Source organism: Hydra viridissima, unplaced genomic scaffold (assembly GCF_058129835.1).
Source record: "Hydra viridissima isolate aposymbiotic clone 2 unplaced genomic scaffold, HvirCarnegie_v1 scaffold_9, whole genome shotgun sequence".
Taxonomy (NCBI): domain Eukaryota; kingdom Metazoa; phylum Cnidaria; class Hydrozoa; order Anthoathecata; family Hydridae; genus Hydra; species Hydra viridissima.
In genome coordinates this window covers 6956099-6975309 of record NW_028324308.1, presented here as the reverse complement: position 1 = coordinate 6975309, position 19211 = coordinate 6956099, and the positions used below count along the sequence as shown (strand labels likewise).

Below are 19211 nucleotides of genomic sequence, written 5' to 3'. Positions count from 1 at the left end.
AATTTTAAACTGAAGAGTTTTTTTTCACATTTGCTTAGTAATGTTTTTAACAGAATTGTGGCGATGAAAAAGCATTTTTCGTAACGATTGTAATTGCCTAATCCGAACAAGTCACATCGTTTCTATTTGCCATACAGCATTGACATCCACAGATAGAAAATGTAGATTCTTCAAACAGGTTTAATCTTGTCTTTATAAGGCAACAATATTCACAGAAGCAAAGGTCTAACTTTCAGCATGCTCTGATAAAACCTTGCAATAATAAACAAAAAAATATATATCTGGTAAGCCTTAGGTTAAAAATAAATTGAATTAACTTCACTCCTGATGCTTAATACATTTTACCATTAAAACAACAATAGAAGTAAGTTAATTTTTGCTTTGACAAATCCTCATGATAATACCTGAAATAAAATAGGTGTGATATAAAAATTGTAATGAAAAAGTATAGATCTGATCATAGACTAGTCATTAGGGGATGGTAGGTGCCATATGTTTAGATTATATTGAGTTGTTTGAATTACTAAACACCAGCATCTTGTCTAGTTTATGCATCGGCATCCATGCATCCATATTGGATGTCAATAAACACCTCAATACCTGAAATAAGATCTGATATATGCAAATGAGAAATATAAATCATTTCATAACATTACAAAAAAAATTTTAAAAGTTGGGAGGAGCATAATATTAAAAATATTAATTACTATTGTAAAAATATTTCTAACAACTTGACTTACCTATTATCTGTAAATGATATCTATTCATGCAAGTATATAAACTTACTACTTACAATAACATATCATCAATTCACTCACAAGTTGCTTATGATATCACTATACCACCGCTTATGATGTATGCTTATAGTTGATATATACACTCCCCAATTTACCAAATATCATTACAAATAATTACAAACTAATCAACGTTTTTAAAGCTATGATATAAATGATATAAATAAACAAGTTTTTGTAATATAACACGCACCAAAGTTGTTTTTTTTTTCATCGAAAAATCCACCCTTTGCTTTCCTTACTGCCAAACAAGTTTTGGCATACGTTTGATTAAATTATCCAAATAAAGAGGAGATATATTTTTCCACACTCGTTGCAAAACTGACCACAAATGAGTTGTTGATGTAGGACACTCTTTTTTTACCTCACGATCCAGTTGTTCTCATATTAACTCCATTGGGTTGAGATCAGGGGATTGTAGGGGCCATGTCATAACTTTGAGTTCTCCACGAGCTTCTTTTTTTTGCAAATAGTTTGTACAGTATTTAGATAAGTGTTTTTGGTCATTATCCTGTTGCATGGTGAACCCGTGGCCAATTAGACGCATTCCACAAGACACGGCATGTCTACATAATATCTTATGATATCCGTTCTTATCGAGAATTCAATTTATTTTCACGAGATTACCAACCTGATAGAGGCAAAACAGCCCCACACCGTTACTGAACCTTCACCATGTTTTACAGTAGACAGTATACACTGAGGATGAAAGTTTTCAGTTTCTGTTCGTCGCACATAGATCTGTCGCTTTGTTCCAAGAACAAGAAATTTGGATTCGTCCGTCCACAATACATTTCGCCAGTCTATATCTGTCCAATTTGAATGTGCTAGAGCCCATTGAAGCCTCTTTTTCCGATTTATTTGTTTTAGAAGAGGTTTTCGAACAGCTACTCTACCATTTAAGCCAACAGTTTTCAAGCGACGTCTTACAGTTCTTTCTGAAATAGTTTTATTATGAGCAGAATTGAAGTTAGATGTTATTTCTTGGTCTGTTAATCATCTATTTTGTTTACATAAGAGTATAATCAACTTGTCTTCAGCCTTTAATGTTTTTTAGGGACGTCCAGTTCTTTTCCTATCTTTATTTGTACCAGTACATTTAAACCGACGAATAGTATCACTCCCAATTGATTGCGGTATTTTCAACAACTTCTGAATATATCTAGTAGAACGACCATTTTTTGCCAGAGCAACAATTGAAGAACGCGTTTCTAGTGATAAATTACATTTGTTTGACATTTTATATCATTTTCTAAAACTTTAGTCTAAATATAATCAAAACGCACTTTTATAAACTAGAAATTAAAAGATAATATCAAACTTTATTCAGCTACATAGAATATTTACTAAATTAATTTATTAATCCAATATGTTATATTAACTTCAACGAAACTATGTTTTGATGACAAAAGAAAAGTTGAATTTTATTTACAAACTTTTTTATAAGTATGTTCAAGCATATTTATAATCCAAAAACGAAGAAAGCATAGATTGTGCATTTCAATATTAAAAACACATTAGCACATCTTAATTGAATTATTTTATGGCTCATATACAATATTAAAATTTAATATCAAATACAAGATTATTTAAAACATTAGCACATCTTAATCGAATTAATTTATGAATTATAAAGACTTTTAAATTTAATATCAATTATTACAGGTAAAAAACTATTAAAACTTTAAGTGACCGGAAACTTTTGCCGGGCAGTATATATATATATATATATATATATATATATATATATATATATATATATATATATATATATATATATATATATATATATATAATGTCATATATTGCTTGGTTAAGTCATTTATTTTGAGATTAATATCCTTTTTCAGTTTTCTAGCGTTTTTAAGTAATAAGTAATTATATTAGAAACTAATGTTAAACGTTGAGCGTAAAAGGAGTTAAATTTTAATAATATGGATTATAGTACTTTTTTGCAGTTTCATACGCGCTCACCCAGTTTTTTTTAAAAAAAACGTAATAATGCGATTAATAACGCGTATCGAAACCAGGAAAAGGATATGACGTTAATCTTGTAAACCTATATATTTTTAACGTACTGAAACAACTGATTAGTAGAAAACTACTTGTATAATATTAAATCATAATGTTCTTCAAGAAAATAAATTTTTGTGTTGTTTTAGTATTTGGAATCGTTCAGCTGTTTCATAGAGGTTATTCGAGTCAAGTATCATCAGGTTTCATTTTAGTTATTATTATTATTTAAAAATTTTTTCTTTTAACTAAAACCAATAAAGAGACAGAACAGAGTTCGGCATATTGAATCCTCAAATTTTCAGAGGTCGTTGTACTGAAGAAAATAGTTCAAGAGAAGAAATTGAGTTTCTAGGAAAATACTTTACGCGTTGAAATGCTCTGTGTTTATGTGTTCTAGCAAACACGTTTATCAATAACTGTGAAGGTAGAAATTAGACACCGGACTTTGGTTTTTCGATTTTTTACGATTAATAACGATTAAAATAAATTTTTTTATATGAGTTTTTTATGAGCTATAAATCTAATATTCTGAATAGAACTCTTTATGACTTTAAAACAGTCAGGTTTTCGGTGTAACATATTTACATTCATACGTAAAATCGTTTGTTAAAATTTATTTTAATCGAATTAAGTTCTTTTTTATACGAATAGCAGCTATGCGTAATGTCTGGGAACAAAGTAACATAAGCTTTACGAGGTATCGCAATTGTTTTCTGAAATCCCGTAGATTCGTATGTCTAATTATAAAAATTATTTTAAATTATTATACAGAAACTTTTACTTTAATCGTTATTAATTGTAAAAAATTGAAAAACCAAATTCCGGTGTCTAGTAGAAATTCTATAAATTTATTGACATATTATCATTTTTAGTTATATTAAAGACTTCATACTCACCATCTAAGAAATGTTCTGGTAAGTCTTGCTATTCGTCCGTTAAAATCAACAACTCTACCTTTATACAAAAGCAATATGAAAGAACTCTACTGGTTGTTTTGGAAGCTAAAACCCAGAAAGTGACAAGCTATAACATGACTATCGAAGAGGCGTTTAATAAAAACAAGACCCTTACAAAATATGTAAAAGAACTGTTTAAAATACCTGATGGTTCCATTCTTTTTTTCCTCCCACTGTATAAGTCTGAAAGCTTTTTGTATCCTTTACTAAAACACTTAATCTATAAAGGTAGCAATTCATCTAAATTAAAAGTTGCGATTGTAGTTGACTGTATTGATCCTTGTGCCTTTGTAACTGGGGAGTCACTTCCGCTTGTATTTTCTAACTCGAGCGTTGAGAAGAACTTTCAAATTCGTTTAAAAGGTAGGAAACATAGAAACATGGAAACCATGCCTTAAATATTTTGTATTACTATGTTGCTGTAGTAATTTATTACATTTAAGATATATAGAAATAATTGTAATATTTTGTTTATTTTATCAATAAAGTTAATTTTAATTAATAATAATTGCTTTCGTAAAAAAAATTTTTTTTTTAGTCGAGCAAGAAAAAGTACCAAAAAAAAGTCATTATGCACTTCTGGCGGGAATCTTCTTTCCAGCGCTTCTAGTGGTTGTTATAGCTTTAACGATTGTTATTCGATACTGGAAGAGAAATAAGTTAATTTTCTTCAAAACGAGACAACCTTTTAGTGAGATTAGCTTTAGAAAAAATGCATTTACAATTCATCAATCTCTAAACACCATTGAACACGCTGTTCTGCCATCAGGGTTCGGAGGAAAAGAAAAACAAGAAATACCAGAAACAAAAAAATATTTTCAAACAGAAGTAAAAAATCATTACGTTTCGATAAGGAAAGATGACAGCAACAATACTGAATACGAAAAGATTAAACAGGACACTACTTATGATTACATAGAGATTGACGGAAACGAAAAAAATACTATGAATGCCTATTATTGCCCTTGTTCTCCAGAAACTGTCATAATGGAAGATAAGAAAGGTAAACTGCAGCTTAATTATAAGCCCAAATTTCTAAAACTTTTTAAAAACTGTAACTTAAATCAAAAACATGGTGCATCAAAATCTCTCACATGTAGTAACAATATTCAAATTAAAGACACTAATGAAAAGAAAAGCTATGAAAATTTAGTTAAATCAAACGATGCTGACGTTTACGAAACTTTAACGGAGATTTAACCTGGCGAATCTCACTAGGGAGGGTTGTTTCCTGAGAGATTATTTCCCAATATCCATTAGAAAAGCAGCAAGTCTACGAATCTAAAAGAAACAAATTTTTGCAGCTGGAATGGAGAAGCATGGACTCGAGAAAAGTTTCATCATACTGAAATAATGCAATATATAAAATCGACATTATGAAGAAATGGAAAGAAGAAAAAAATCTTCCGTTCTGTAAAGAAAAGTAAGATACCAATAAAAATCAACCTGATGATTTTTTAGTTAAACTTACTTCATTAATTTAAAGGAAAAACTTGAGTTCCATACATTCATATATTTTATACACATGTTTATTTTTTATACACATACTTTATACAAATATATTTTCATTTTTATATATTTATAAGAAACAATTCGCGTGCCATATATTCACCAATAATCAAAAAACAGTTACTTGAGTAATATAACTATTTACAATTAGAGTAAAATTTATACAGCAATGATACTTTTGTAGCACATTTTTACATTGAGTTGAGTTCCAGAAAAATATTACACATAGTTATTTGTTATGATTTTCTTACTATTCTGGGTTTACTAACTATACTAGAAATTAGCCTAAGGTTTATTCCATATCAAATCAAAAACTGAAATTCTCTGATTTATTCTTTCTAATTTGCCTATGGATTAACACTAGAATATCAATTACTTTTAACAAACTAGTTCAGGTTTAACAGCCATCGAAGTTTGAATTTAGTGTCATTTTGAAAATATAATGTTACGGGCGATATTTCGGCTAATAAATTTAAAGAATACAAAAAATCTACTTTCGGTTCGGTAGCCATTCGGCGAAATTCCGGTTTGGGTGAATTTATCGTATTACTTGAATACAGTATAATAAATATTACTTTTTACAACCATAAAGTCATGTGGTAAGAACTACTCTTACGCGTTCTAGATAAACAAAAGTACTAAAGAAGCGTAAAAGATTTGAATGAGTGTGCGATTGCGCGCAACAGAATTACGAATTATGCCCAATTTTTTCTCATTTTACCATTAAAAAATCATTTTTTTCTGCGAGTCATTTTAATTGGAGTAGCTCTCATTATTAAACTTAGATCTACACAAATGATGAGCAGCTCATTTGAGATCCTGCTCTTTTTCAACCGATGAGATAATTTTTTGATAATTGTTTAATTCACAGGTGAATTAGTTAAAATTTTCGGTTGAAATGAAAAATTGAATGGAGTAAAATCAAAAAAAAAAAAAAAAAAAAAATGAAGATCGAAACTTGAAAAAAATAATTTATGTCGACTTTATAGTATTATAACTTTTAGTATTTTGCAAAATAATAGATTGACCTTTTAAAAATATTTTGATTTAAACTGTGACATCTAATAAATACATACATTTCACACTTTTCGAATAAAATATTGTAAATTAGATTTTTGAAAGTATTAAAATAAAGATTGTTTGAAGTTTAAATAGCTTACTTAAGTTTCGATGGTTTCTACGAACTTTGACAAAAACAAAATTCTCACTCGGACAAAGTTATAATGGATGTACAGCGGTAAGAATCTTGAAAAATCTGGCTAAAAGTCGAAAAATCAGTAAAGTTACGTAAAAATTTGTGCTTTATATTTTCTTTAATCACAAAATCCGCATTTAACATGAGAGTTGCAATATTAAATATGGCATATTCTAAATGACGGTATTTTAAAAAATCAGCGAAAATACATTTGGACATAAATTTTTGAAATATTTAGATTCAATTCGGCATTTAAATTAGGCAAGTTAATGTGGCGAACTTCTAATGACCTAAAAATTCTTTAGGAAAAATCTTTACTATACTTGCAGCATGGCTCCTGAAGCACGAAGACTCATCTGATTTGAAAATGCTAATTCGGAAGAACTAAATATGGAACGCATTTCCTCATTTTTTCATAGCTACAAAAAAAAAAATTGTACTTTTGTGTATTCCTCAGTTTTTCGGAATACACAAAAGTAAAATTTTACTAAATAAGTTATATAAATGATAATAATATATTATAACTTACAGCATAAGGTGTTATATAAAAAATTTAAATAGTTTACATCATAGATTATTTGTAATTTCACACACGCACACATACACACACACATTCAATTCAAGCCTAGTTGTTAACATCAATTGTTAACCATAAAAAATTGACAACAAAAACAGTGAAAACTTAAATTGATTACTGATATTTGATATGCTTGAAAATCAATCTCTAAATTGTTAATCGTAACGTTTATCGACTCTATCGAAAATACCTGAAAATACCGAAGATAATTTCAAATACCAAATGACTTTTAAATGTTGTTTAAATCAATAAATTTTAATTCAAATAACATTGTTTTAGATTCCCTGAATGCTCACCAAACGGCTAAAAGTTAGTTGATGAAGATTTAAACCCAAATAATGAAAATAATGACAAATGAAGTTGAAATAGAATTGTAAAAAGCTATATTTGTATTTATGTAAATTTTTGACAATATTTAAAGTTTGGGTTTTGTTTTATTTCATTCTAAGATAAATAACATTTTTATTGCAAAATCATTCTTTAAACAAAACTACAAACGGAATAAGAGAATTTTACTTAGTCTAGCAATCTAATTCGCATTTAATTTTTCGTCAGAAAATCGAGCTCTCAAATAGGAGTTGACAATTGCAAAACTACTAAAATCTTGTTCAACTTTTACCCAGTGGCGTATCTAGGGTATGGCAGGCAGGGCACGTGCCGTGGGCGCCAACCTGAAAGGGGCGCAAAAGAGGCTTGGTTGCAATACAATAAGCGAGAATTATATAAAATAAATTAAGAAATAATATATTATATAAAATAAATATATTATATAAAATAAAGTTTGTGTCATTTATTAAAAAAATTGTAATTAAGTACTTTATGTGGGGGAGGAGGGGCGCGTGATCGGTGTTTGCCCCAGGCGCTATTTACCCTAGGTACGCCACTGCTTTTACCTGAGAAAATTTAGCACCAAAGGGATATTTTTATGTTTTTAGTCCAACTTTATTGCAGTGTTTTTTCCAATTGAAAAATTGTCATGTTTTAAATTTCAATATTCAAGAATATTGAAAATTTCATTAACCCCAATACGTGGCTGCATACAATATTTGTTATTTGCTGATGGCTACATAAAATACATGGTTATATACAAAATTCCTGATTTGCTGATGAATTCTTATATTTGGTATGACATATTTGGCGTTGACTTCGTCCTGAAAGAAGAAATGTCAATTATTTAGTGTTTATCAATTAATAAATATTATTTTATCTCACTGATTTTTGAATCATTATAACATACGAATGTTTTCAAACACTTAAAAGATACAAAACCTTTCTTTAAAGTTTGAGTTTTTGAGCTTAAAATCAAGAAAATCTTAAATCATTTTCTTTTAGCTTGATTTTAGAAAAGAAAAATGGAGGTATGTAATATTCCATGATGATGAAAACTAATAATATTAATTTAGTGAGTAGGGGAGAACGGGGTGAGATGGGACATGGGGTGAGATGGGACATGGGGTGAGATGGGACTTGGCAATATCTCAGTGAAAAATTTAATAAAGCAAAAGTTTTTTATATATGTTATAAGTTTGCAATAGCTTCTTCATATTATTGTGTTTTTTAAGTTTCAGAAGTATTTTTTTTCGGATTATTTGCGAATATGTAAAAATCTAACAATTTTCCTGGATTTTGAAGACATCATTAATATTAAATATTTATGTGTTGTTTGCATATATTTTTATGTTTATGGCTTTTAATTATTCACTATTGTTTTATTTAACTACTGAAGAAATATGATTAGCATATGGCTATGAGAACTATATAAAATAAAGGTTTTCTCACACCTACTAGTGATGGGGTGACTTGGGACAGGAGAATTGGGGTGAAAAGGGGCACTGTTCAATTTTATCATTTTTTTAATTTAATGTACTTTAACTTTTATAATCAACATTTTTGTAAAAAAGCAAGTGAACAGAAAATTATGTTTATATTTATGATAAGATTTCAATGTTTACTTTATAGTAAAGTGTTTTTTATCATAGAAAATAATAATAATTATATTGGATTTCTTTGTTACTTTGTCCTGAAGATGTCTTTCACAGTAAGTATTGTTTTAATGCCAATCATTTTTGTTTTTTAAATTCAGTTTAAATAAAGTTCTTCACTATTAACCTCATTAAATTTAATCACATTATAAGTTTTATATGGTTGTGATACTATTTTATTTTCATTAAAATAAATTTAAAACTTATAGCCTAATCTGGATTTTGGTTAATGCAATTAAAAAGAGCACAATTTTTTTTAATAATGGAGTGAGTAATACGAGTAATAATTTTTCAGATGCCAAGAAAGTACAAACGAGTGACAAGTCGGTTAAAGCCTGATGCTCATACAATAAAAGCTGCTGTGATGGCTGTTGAATCTGGCAGTTTATCACTACGAGCAGCCGCACTAGAGTATACAATTTCAAAATCAAGTTTACAGCGGAAAATAAAGGTTAATAAAGAAACTTCTTACAGTAACTTATACTTTGATGAACAACATAAATATACTTTTAATAAGGCACAAGAAGATGAACTTTCAATGTATCTTCATCAAGCATCTAATATGCATTATGGACTTGATGTTAGAGAAACAAAGCAACTTGCATACCAAAATGCAATTAAAAATGACATTAAAATACTAGAAAACTGGAAAAAGAGTGAAACTGCTGGAACTGAATGGTTTTATTTGTTCTTAAATCGTACAAAATTATCTATTCGTATGCCAGAAGCTAACAACCTCAGTCGAACAACTAGTTTCAATCGCACAAAGATAGATACTTTCTTCAAAAACCTTGACAGTGTGCAGAAGCGCTATAACTTTTCTGCTGATTGCATTTACAATACTGATGAAACAGGTCTGACAACTGTTCATAAGCCAGTGAAAGTGATTACTGGTAAAGAAGTAAAGCAAGTAGGACAGGTAACTTCTGCTGAAAGGGGAACCCTAGTTACAATGGTGGGTTGCATTAATGCCCTTGGAAATCTTATTCCACCGTTTTTGATATTTCCTTGTGTCCACTTTTGTAGCCATATGCTTAAAGGTGCACCAACATTTGATGCTAATCCTAGTGGATAGATAAATAAAGAACTTTTTTTTAAATGGTTTGATCATTTTGTAGAATATGGACATCCTAGCAAGGATCATCCATTACTTTTAACAATGGACAACCACAAAACTTATATATCGATTGAACTGATGGATAAAGCTAAGGAAAGCAATGTTGTGCTCTTGAAATTGCCACCCCATTGCAGCCACAAACTCCAACCACCTGACAGATCAGTATTTGGGCCATTAAAGAAATTTTACAATTCAGCATGTGATTCATGGTTAAAGGCACATCCAAATGCTCCTATGACGATATATGACATTTCTGAAAAATTAGGAATAGCTTATACAAGAGCCTTTACTTCCCAAAACATTCAAAATGGTTTTAAAGCAGCTGGCATTTTCCCGTACGATCCATATGTTTTCAGTGATGTTGACTTTTTATGTTCTTATGTATCTGATCGACCAATTCTAGCAAATGACAATTCCGACAAACAAACAATCCCCACTTCACTGTGAATTGTATCTAAAGTTATTAATGAAAAGAAGCAGCAAATCAGCACTTCTACCTACCATTGGACAGCAGAAGATATAAGGCCATTTCCAAAAGCGGGTGAAAGGGTGGCAAAGAGAAAAAGTGCAAAAAGAAAATGTTCTAGGTCCCTGGTATTGACTGACACACCAACAAGAAATGAACTAGTTGAAAGTTTATCAATAATGTAAAAGAAAAAAAGAAGATAAAGATAAGAAAAAGAAAAAAAGTTACCCCCTCAGACATCAATGTAATTTTGACTCAATTTAAACATCAAGCAACCTGTTGAACAAAGTTACAAATGCATTTAGAATGGTATTTTATTTTTGTTAAACATAAATAAATTTTGTGTATTGTTATGTTTTATAAGGAGTAGAATAAACAGTAAAATAATGCTTAAAATTATTTATTTCTATTTTTGCCCCATTTCACCCCAACCATTGGCCCATTTCACCCCAACATGGGGTGACATGGGACAAACAGTGTCACTTTAAAAAACCAAGCCCTTGAACTTAATTTGATGGTTTAATAATGGGTTTTGCAATAATTTAACATGAAAATTCATTGGACTGTAGTTTTAAGCCGATTTGTATGGTTTTTGTGGAAAATTTAAAGCGCAACACGCAAGCAAATTTTTTAACGTCAATTGAATAAAGTTTATTTTATATACTATTTGGTATCAAATGTTGGTTAAATATCAATTATTAAACAATATTGAAACCCAACTTGAAAGTTGTGTAAAACGTTATTCATCTTCATTCGTACATTTTTAAGCTGTCGAGCAATTTCAAAATGATGATTCTTAAGTAAATGATGTGTTGAAATGAAAATGAAAAGTGAACATAGACAGTGAAAAGTGAAATAGACTGTGGAAAAGTGATATGGAAAATGTGAAAGTGACAGACTGTGGTTTATGATTCTCCCATTTTTTGCTTAGAAGATTTGGACAAAATCCATTCTTCTAAAGGTAATATTTAAGGTTAACATTAAAGGGAACCAAACTCATATTCTAGAGTTATGACTACTCGATATTATAAATTGAACATGATCTATGGGTCAGGCGAGGTAACTCAAAAATGATTGTGACAATGCCTCTTTTTCCCGTTTGAATTGAGAATCGTTCTATCTTTTGTAAATATTGGGTATTTGAATTAATTACTGCAGTTTTTTTGTAAACATACTTTGTTTGAATAAAAAAAAATGTTTTTTCAAAGTATTTGCCGCCGTTAGTGATAACATTTCCCCGTATTTCATGCAGCTTCAGAATGGAAAACGTGTCATGTGAAAAAAAAAATTGACCGCAGTCACATTTTTAAATATTTTTACGATAGTGCCCTTGCCTAATTAATATTTAAATAATGTTTGTTCTAAATAAAGGTTTACATGAAAAAAAAAAAGGTCAAAACTACAAGTTTTTTTTTTTCACTGTGTAACCTAATTTTTGGAGTTATACACTAATTCGTTAAAAAAATTCTTTTTTAAACAATGCATTGATGAGAAAACTATATACAATATGTCTCGTAAAGTTCTGGATCCATATTTTTTACATTTGTGTAGTTATAAGTTCCTGGATCCAGACTAATGTAGATTTGGTAGTAAATTTCAAACACCAAACCTTTGTACAAAAATATTACAAAACAACAACATTGGAATCATTAAGTTTACAGTAAGCAATCTTGTAGTTAATTCATCACACTTAAATATCTTAAAGCGCATAAAAAATATACATTAATATACTGATATTTTCGAGTGACGGAACTACCTTCTCTTTTTCTCTAGCCGTAACGCAGTAACGAGCACACAACTTTGGTTGAACAAAAATTTCTGGTATGAAATTTAGCATGAAAGTTTGATATATTCAACGTTCTGGTATGAAAGTTTGATATATTCAACGTTTCTTTCAACTGGTTAATTTGGTTGTTAAGCAACCAAATTAGCAAGTCGAAGGAAACTTTGGGATAAAACAATAATTAAAATGTTGTCAAAGATGTCAGTCTTCTTTAAATATTGTTGATACTGAAGTATCAGCTGACGGTAGCTGGCAACGACAAGGATTCTCTTCATTAAATTAAGTTGTTACAGATATATAAATGAAAACAGATAAAATTAAACAGCGCATGCCTAACGCGAAGTATGTTTTGCAGACGCAGTTAGAGAGTTAATGGTTTTCTTTCTAATTTTAATTTTAAAAGAAAGGCAAATGCTCTTTTTTTTTTAAAAGATGAACATGATTCCCTAAATATAATTCTTCCCCAGAATATAGGTGGTTTTTTGTTGAGTTGTTTTAATCAAATCCTTTCTTCAAAATCTGATTTTTAACAACTCGTTAGCATTACTCGCTTTTTTTTATTGACAGATTGATTTGAATAAGTGCTTAATAAGTCATAATTTCATAAGCTACTAAACTCCCGCCAACAAGGAATATCCAAAATTCATTTATATTTTTATTATATTAACACAGTACAATCACTTCATCAAGACTCCATCGTACTAAAAAAAAAAGGGTAAGTTTTGAAATAAAATAAATATTAGAGACTATATCAAACCTAATGCAGCATTTTTTAAAAGCACATACATAAAATTTTAGCCACTGAGTCTAAAACAGTCATTTGAATAGTTCTCATTGCTTTAGTGTGTAATGAACAAATGATAATTAAGAAATAAGGCTTTAAAAAAAAAAGGAAAAACAGCAATAACTGTTTGAAAACCTGCAAACAAAAAAATGATACCTTTTGCTGAAACCATTTCATAGAATCAGCTTTTGTTAGGCGATGTGGAAACCCAACACTAGACTTCTTTCTTCTTCTATAAGCAATATTATATCCAGGTCTAGCAAGAACAACATAGAAGTCCATACCATAAATACCAATACTTGGGTCATACTTAATTCCAAGATCAATGTGCTCAGCAATCCCAAAACCAAAGTTGCCAGTTGCTGAGAAGTTACCTCTCTTCAATTCATATTCTTTAACTTTAAGACCCTTTTCTAAAATCTCTTCAGCTTTGGCTCCACGGACTGTGCAGTGAACAGCGATCTTTTCATTGCGCCTAATACTAAAGGATCTGACAGTGTAACGAGCTAAAATGATCATTATACAAGATGCATAAAATATAATAATCAAAAAAGAGTAATACAAACCCATCAAGAATTTAAGTGGGAATCTTAACAGTTAAAAATATTGCAAGCATACTTTGGTTAACTAAAGCCAGTAAGACAATGAACTCATTAGTAGCACTGATTAATGAAAAATGTAATATTTGTAACATGTAATAAAGTACTCCAAATGTAAGTAGGATCTAATTGAGTTTGTAACAGACTACATTAAGCAAAAAATTGCCATACAAAAACTAACTTAACAAAGAATGAGAAACAAAAAACCTCTCTAAATATAATCAAATGTGTGAAATATAAGTTTATAGATTGTCAAAGGTAAATATAGGAAAAAATCAGCAAACTTTTCATTATTTTGATATCTAATTTCAACCTTAAAAATTCCTAAATTAGTTTCCTTTTTTCACCAATAATTCTGCCAAAACCTCAGACAAGAATGAACCATAACCCAGAATTAGGGATAAGTGTCTATTATGAAATTCCGAATTAGTAGATCAAGTTCAACAGAATATCCTAAACTTGCTTGGTAACAACTGCTTTAGGTAGATCTCTCATTTTGTCTACAGAGAAGACAGGTTTACTTCCTTGCTGCAACAAACTTCCATTGACACTTCTACTTAATCTCAACCTTAATAAACATCATTTCTTTACCAATCTTAAAGATAAACTTTCTATAATATATATTTCTTTCTATTATATTCTGACCATAAGTACCCCAAAATAAACTTGTTTTCAAATTATTTAAAATGATGTTAAAACTCTTTGATTTGTGTGGTGAGATATTTTAAAACAAACAAAATATTATTAATACATATATACCAGGTGCAATGTTTAATTATTTCTCACATAAAATATTAAATTTTAATAATTACACAGCAGTTTGTTATCATAGAAAATTGCAAAACACAATTAACCCTTTAGTATTAAGAGAAAAAAAACAAAAAACATTAGCTTACTATACATATGACAACAAAAATTATTACAATGTACAAATTACAAACCTTTAGAAAAAACTGGTGTTTGCCCAGTAAGAGCTTCTAGCACTTTTCCAGCACGAACCAATCTGTCACCACTTTCACCGACACAAATGTTGATGCAAAGTTTCTGGATTCGGATTTCTTTCATTGGATTAACTTTGTCCCCCTTTTTTTCCTCTTTGGGTGGCTAAAATATATTGACAATAAAAGTTTGTTAGCAGTTACATACCTTTTATAAAATTTTATTTTAAACTTTAAAGCTGACCTTGTTGTAAAACAAAAATGTGAATTGCAAACTGGAAATAAAAAAATTTTTTTTTAGTTACTTAACATCTTCACAAAATTTATAATTTTTTCATTAACTTCTGCTGTGTCTAATAAAAAGTGTTTTTTTACATTTTCCCACTGCTACTTATTTTAGAATCAAACAATAGTTATTAATTTGTTTAGTAACAGGATCATGAATTTGCAACCTTTTTCAGCTTTACTAAAGATAACAGACCTGTACTAGGCGAAGTATAACAGTAAGTTATATTTTGGTTAATTGGTAATGGTGTTCTATTACACAACTAAATATTGTTTTAAAATAAAACTTAACATTCTGTTGCGGGCACAAATATTAATGGGTACTGTTAATGGGTATGATAAGTAACTCATATTTATTTGGTAATTTATTTAATTTCCTTACCGCCATGCTGTTGGACAGGAATGATAAAAGATCGTGCTGATCCACGGGAAAGTTGAAGAATTGCCGAGCAATAAATTTGCAGAATATCGGAGAAACAAAGTTTAAGTATAAAACCAAATTTGATTTTTATTTTAATATTTTAGTTAAAAAACTTATTTTTAACTGTAAAAAAAATAAGTTTTTTAAAAGTTTTTTATAGTTTATATAATATAAATAATAATTTTTTTTAAAGTTTTATTATCATGTCACAAGTAGTTTTCCTGCTTTTATAAACAAAAAAACATCCTGTTATCTAGCGTGTAATTTCATGATGGCCACGTAGTGAAAAATATTGTAAATAAGTTACTAAATAAATTTCCTTTATTCTTTTAAAAGTAGATCTAAAATCTGAAAATATAATGGGAGCCGGATCATCTGTTGATATACCTGGAGGAGGAACCGAAGGTTACCATGTGCTTCGGGTAATATATTACATTTAAACTAATGGTTTTCAAATAATCTATTACTATAAGTTCTAATGCTTATTTGAAAAAATCAAAAAAAAAAAAAAAAAAAAAAAAAAAAAAAAATTGGTAATTAAAGTGATATATATTCCCTTAACATCAATTGGCATATAGAATCATGATAAATACTAAAAAAATTATCTTTTGTAAATTACTTTTTAATGAAAGATTAGGGATAATATTTGTTGTTAATTTGTCAATGTTAAGTTTTGTTTGTAATTCCTTTTATTAAGGAAATGTTATGTAGTTTTAGTTTACCAATTAGTTTTGTCTAAGACCAATTTATTCTCTGTCAATAATTATCAGAGCTATATGTAGTTAGTCATGTAATAGATTGCATTATGATGTTATTACTTTGTATGGTATTATAGCAGTATCTGGCAATTCTTTGCAGCAACCTAATAATATGTGCAGAGTTAGTACACATAGAGTATCTTTGCTTCTTTTAAAAAGGAGCCAAGATACTCCAGGTGTACCAACTCTGCACACATTATTAGGTTGCTCCAAAACAAAATATGATATAGTTAAAATTTATCAATAGAAAAATATTATTCATTTAAATACAGCAATATTTTTTCTTGAATTGTGTTATTTTATAGCTGCCAGATAATATGTGGTACTTAATACTGTATTAAGTAATTTAAAAAGTAATGTAATATCATTAAGTTATAAGTAATATGAATAACTTGATTTTTTTAAGTTGAACATAGTTTTTGAGAGTCAAAGAACCCTGTAATGTTATAAACCAACTTGATGAGGTTTTTAACTTGCTGTTGAATGTTGCACAAAGCTACATAATTTTAGAATAGTAGAGAAAAATTATTGTTTTTTGTTCTTATGTAACTTTCATTTAACTTTCATTGAGCTTTGCAATTGTGCAATCATAATCTTGGCGCTACTCAACTTTCTCCCCCTTCCCCTTTCTTTTTATGATTGATTATGATAGAGAATTTTATGCTGATTCAGAAAAATATAAAAACATGGACCTGAAAATCAACGGAAAGTGCTCTAATTCGAAGTCAAAGTTGTAAAAAATACCACTAAAAACCCTAATATTCACCATTTTTTAAAAATCTTTTTCAAAATGCTTTCAGTTTTAACGAAAATTAATTACTGTTGCATTGTGCAATAAGTAGACCTGGTTTCCATCAGCCTTTACATTATTTTTTTAAAGTATTATAAGGAAAGTTTTATAACAAAATGAAATTAATGGAAGATTTCAAATAAAGGTTGAACGTAGAATGCGAGAATGTAGACATATTGATAAATAACTATAATTGTATTGTACGCTGGTTTTTTTTATTAAGAAAACGGTTTGAGGGTTACATTTTATAAATTTTACATGTGATAAAACAATTATGAACTAAATTTCAAAAGTTCTTTTTTTAGGAAACAAAATTGTTGAATTGTTTTTTAAAATTTATTATGAAAGTACATTACTTGCATTACATTTTATTCTCTAATAAATCAAAAAACAACTATTTTCATAGCACAAAAAATTGTGCAAGATAAACATAGTTTAACGACTATTTATCATAAAAACCATGCTACCAATGTATTGCTTTTGTAAGCTAAAAGATCATTAACTTATTATTCTGAAAATGGCGAATATTAGGGTTTTTAGTGGGGTTTTTTACAACTTTGACTTCGAATTAGAGCACTTTCCATTGATTTTCAGGTCCATGTTTTATATTTTTCTGAATCAGCATAAAATTCTCTATTATAATCAATCATAAAAAAATGGGGGGGGGGGAGAGAAAGTCGATTAGCGCCCATAATCTTTCATATTGTATGAGATATGTGAAAAAAAGTTCCATATATTTTTTTTTTGATGATGAAACATTAAATGGTTTAATTGTTTTTAACTATTTTTGTTCCCTTTGAGAATGAATGTAAATATGCACTTATTGATGGGGCATACAAAAGCAAAGATTATGTTGAAGTTATAGTAAAAAAAAACCAGAAGCATAACAAATATATTTAAATGTTAAGCAGCAATTAATAAAGTTATAAACAGTTAAAAGTATAGTAATAACAAATGTGGCAAAAATGCAAGTACTTGGCTACAAATGTGTAAATCAGATAACTGTCATGATGGGAATCTATTTTGACAGTAATTAATACCAAAATTCAGGATGTTAAGGATTAGTTTACAATTAATACCAAAATTCAGGGTGTTGGTATTAATTGTAACAAACTTCTTATAAATTTTGTTGTAGACAGTCTATTTAAGCCATATAGATTTTAAACAAATAAAATTAAATTTATCAAGAACTAGAATAAAAATATAATAGAATAATAAAAGATGTAATAAAATTGCTAATGTTAAGTTATAAATGTGTATGTTAGATAATTTTTCTGTTATGAAATCTGTTATGTTCAAGAATTAACATACAGAACTATAAGATACAGAACTGAAATAAAATTTACATGGAGAAATAAAAACAGATTAATTAACTGAAAAAAATAATACACTTACTTTCTTTAAAAAAATTAATGTTTGTTTAAGTTAAGCTGGGTTGGGACTATTGTAATTGTAATGAAAACAATAACAGTAACAATAATTATTGTTATTGTATTAACTTAATTTAGAAACAATAACAATACTTGTGATTTACAACTATTGTAATTCTATAATGCAATAACAATAAATGTTGTATTGCAATTAATCTTTATAAAACAATAACAATATTTGAAAAAAAAGTGTACTGTAATGACCCACTACAATAACAATAAATATTGTATTGTAATTCATCTTTGTAATACAATAACAATATATTGTTATTGTCAAAATTTAATAAATGTTTTAATAGTCCGGTTGCCGACTATATACCCTTGTACCCTTGAAATAGGGTTCAACTAATATTTGATGATTGATTCTATTTTACTGAAACATAATGGAAGGGGTGCCAGATTGGTAAATTGGGCAACTATAAATATTGAAAATCAAAGTTAAAGGGATCAAAAAAAAGGAAATTACCATTTTTCTGCAAATGAAAGAGATTCGGCAGACCTAAGACAGCGATTCAACATAAAATACGTCCTGAGAAGAAAAAAATAGCAAAAATAATAGTAAGTTCATCAGAGATGAATATAAATACGTTAAAATACGTTAGCTTTTCTACTTTAATGTAAAGTAATACACTACAATAATTATTGTAATTGTTTTCATCAAAACAATACAATAGTTATTGTAATTTTATTTCATTAAAACAATACAATACAATACTTATTTTAATTGTTTTTCATCACAGCAATACAATACCAAAATAAATTTTTTTTATTGTTTCTGTAATATTACAATACAATATTATTGTATTGTAAT

General features: G+C 28.5%; 3 protein-coding genes, 1 long non-coding RNA gene and 1 pseudogene across 6 annotated transcripts in view; 3 read left to right on the top strand and 2 right to left on the bottom strand.

The window, feature by feature from the left end:
• The first annotated feature begins 2852 nt into the window (after window positions 1-2852).
• Window positions 2853-5507, top strand: LOC149883795 (uncharacterized). Of its 2 annotated transcripts, none has more exons than XM_090098863.1 (3): window positions 2853-3010; window positions 3683-4129; window positions 4305-5507. In XM_090098863.1, the coding sequence occupies exons 1-3, from the start codon at window positions 2920-2922 to the stop codon at window positions 4964-4966; spliced, it is 1200 nt and encodes a 399-aa protein (XP_089954989.1). In that variant the 5' UTR covers window positions 2853-2919; the 3' UTR covers window positions 4967-5507. The 2 variants fall into 2 exon arrangements, with proteins under 2 accessions (XP_089954989.1, XP_089954990.1); XM_090098864.1 differs by lacking the exon at window positions 2853-3010 and adding an exon at window positions 3051-3507.
• A 3298-nt stretch (window positions 5508-8805) lies between these two features.
• Window positions 8806-11008, top strand: LOC149883794 (uncharacterized; annotated as a pseudogene). Its single transcript, XR_016456060.1, has 2 exons — window positions 8806-9085; window positions 9325-11008. The product of XR_016456060.1 is annotated as an uncharacterized LOC149883794 (transcript).
• A 2029-nt stretch (window positions 11009-13037) lies between these two features.
• LOC145185113 (large ribosomal subunit protein uL5-like) lies at window positions 13038-15547 on the bottom strand. Its single transcript, XM_090099207.1, has 4 exons — window positions 15384-15547; window positions 14720-14882; window positions 13336-13685; window positions 13038-13096 (listed from the first exon to the last, which is right to left on the bottom strand). The coding sequence occupies exons 1-4, from the start codon at window positions 15387-15389 to the stop codon at window positions 13073-13075; spliced, it is 543 nt and encodes a 180-aa protein (XP_089955333.1). The 5' UTR covers window positions 15390-15547; the 3' UTR covers window positions 13038-13072.
• Window positions 15548-15666: 119 nt separating this feature from the next.
• Window positions 15667-19211, top strand: part of LOC145185112 (Golgi reassembly-stacking protein 2-like) — a 9638-nt gene continuing 6093 nt past the window's right edge. The window contains exon 1 of the mRNA XM_080060888.2: window positions 15667-15844. Coding sequence (XP_079917014.2) covers window positions 15782-15844 — 63 coding nt within the window. The 5' untranslated portion in view covers window positions 15667-15781. The remainder of the gene's footprint in view (window positions 15845-19211) is intronic.
• The window catches only part of LOC149883793 (uncharacterized), a 26148-nt gene continuing 25803 nt past the window's right edge, over window positions 18867-19211 (bottom strand). The window contains exon 4 of the long non-coding RNA XR_016456059.1: window positions 18867-18929. This is a non-coding gene — a long non-coding RNA (uncharacterized LOC149883793). The remainder of the gene's footprint in view (window positions 18930-19211) is intronic.

What these genes read in the sequence shown, in the direction of transcription:
- LOC149883795 (XM_090098863.1), top strand. Translation starts at nt 2,920, where the DNA reads ATGTTCTTCAAGAAAATAAATTTTTGTGTTGTTTTAGTATTTGGAATC. An exon ending in TTCGAGTCAAGTATCATCAG is followed by an intron (nt 3,011 to 3,682) that starts GTTTCATTTTAG and finishes TATCATTTTTAG; the next exon opens with TTATATTAAAGACTTCATAC. An exon ending in CTTTCAAATTCGTTTAAAAG is followed by an intron (nt 4,130 to 4,304) that starts GTAGGAAACATA and finishes TTTTTTTTTTAG; the next exon opens with TCGAGCAAGAAAAAGTACCA.
- LOC145185113 (XM_090099207.1), bottom strand. An exon ending in AACACCAGTTTTTTCTAAAG is followed by an intron (nt 13,686 to 14,719) that starts GTTTGTAATTTG and finishes TGATCATTTTAG; the next exon opens with CTCGTTACACTGTCAGATCC. An exon ending in TGAAATGGTTTCAGCAAAAG is followed by an intron (nt 13,097 to 13,335) that starts GTATCATTTTTT and finishes TTTTTTTTTTAG; the next exon opens with TACGATGGAGTCTTGATGAA.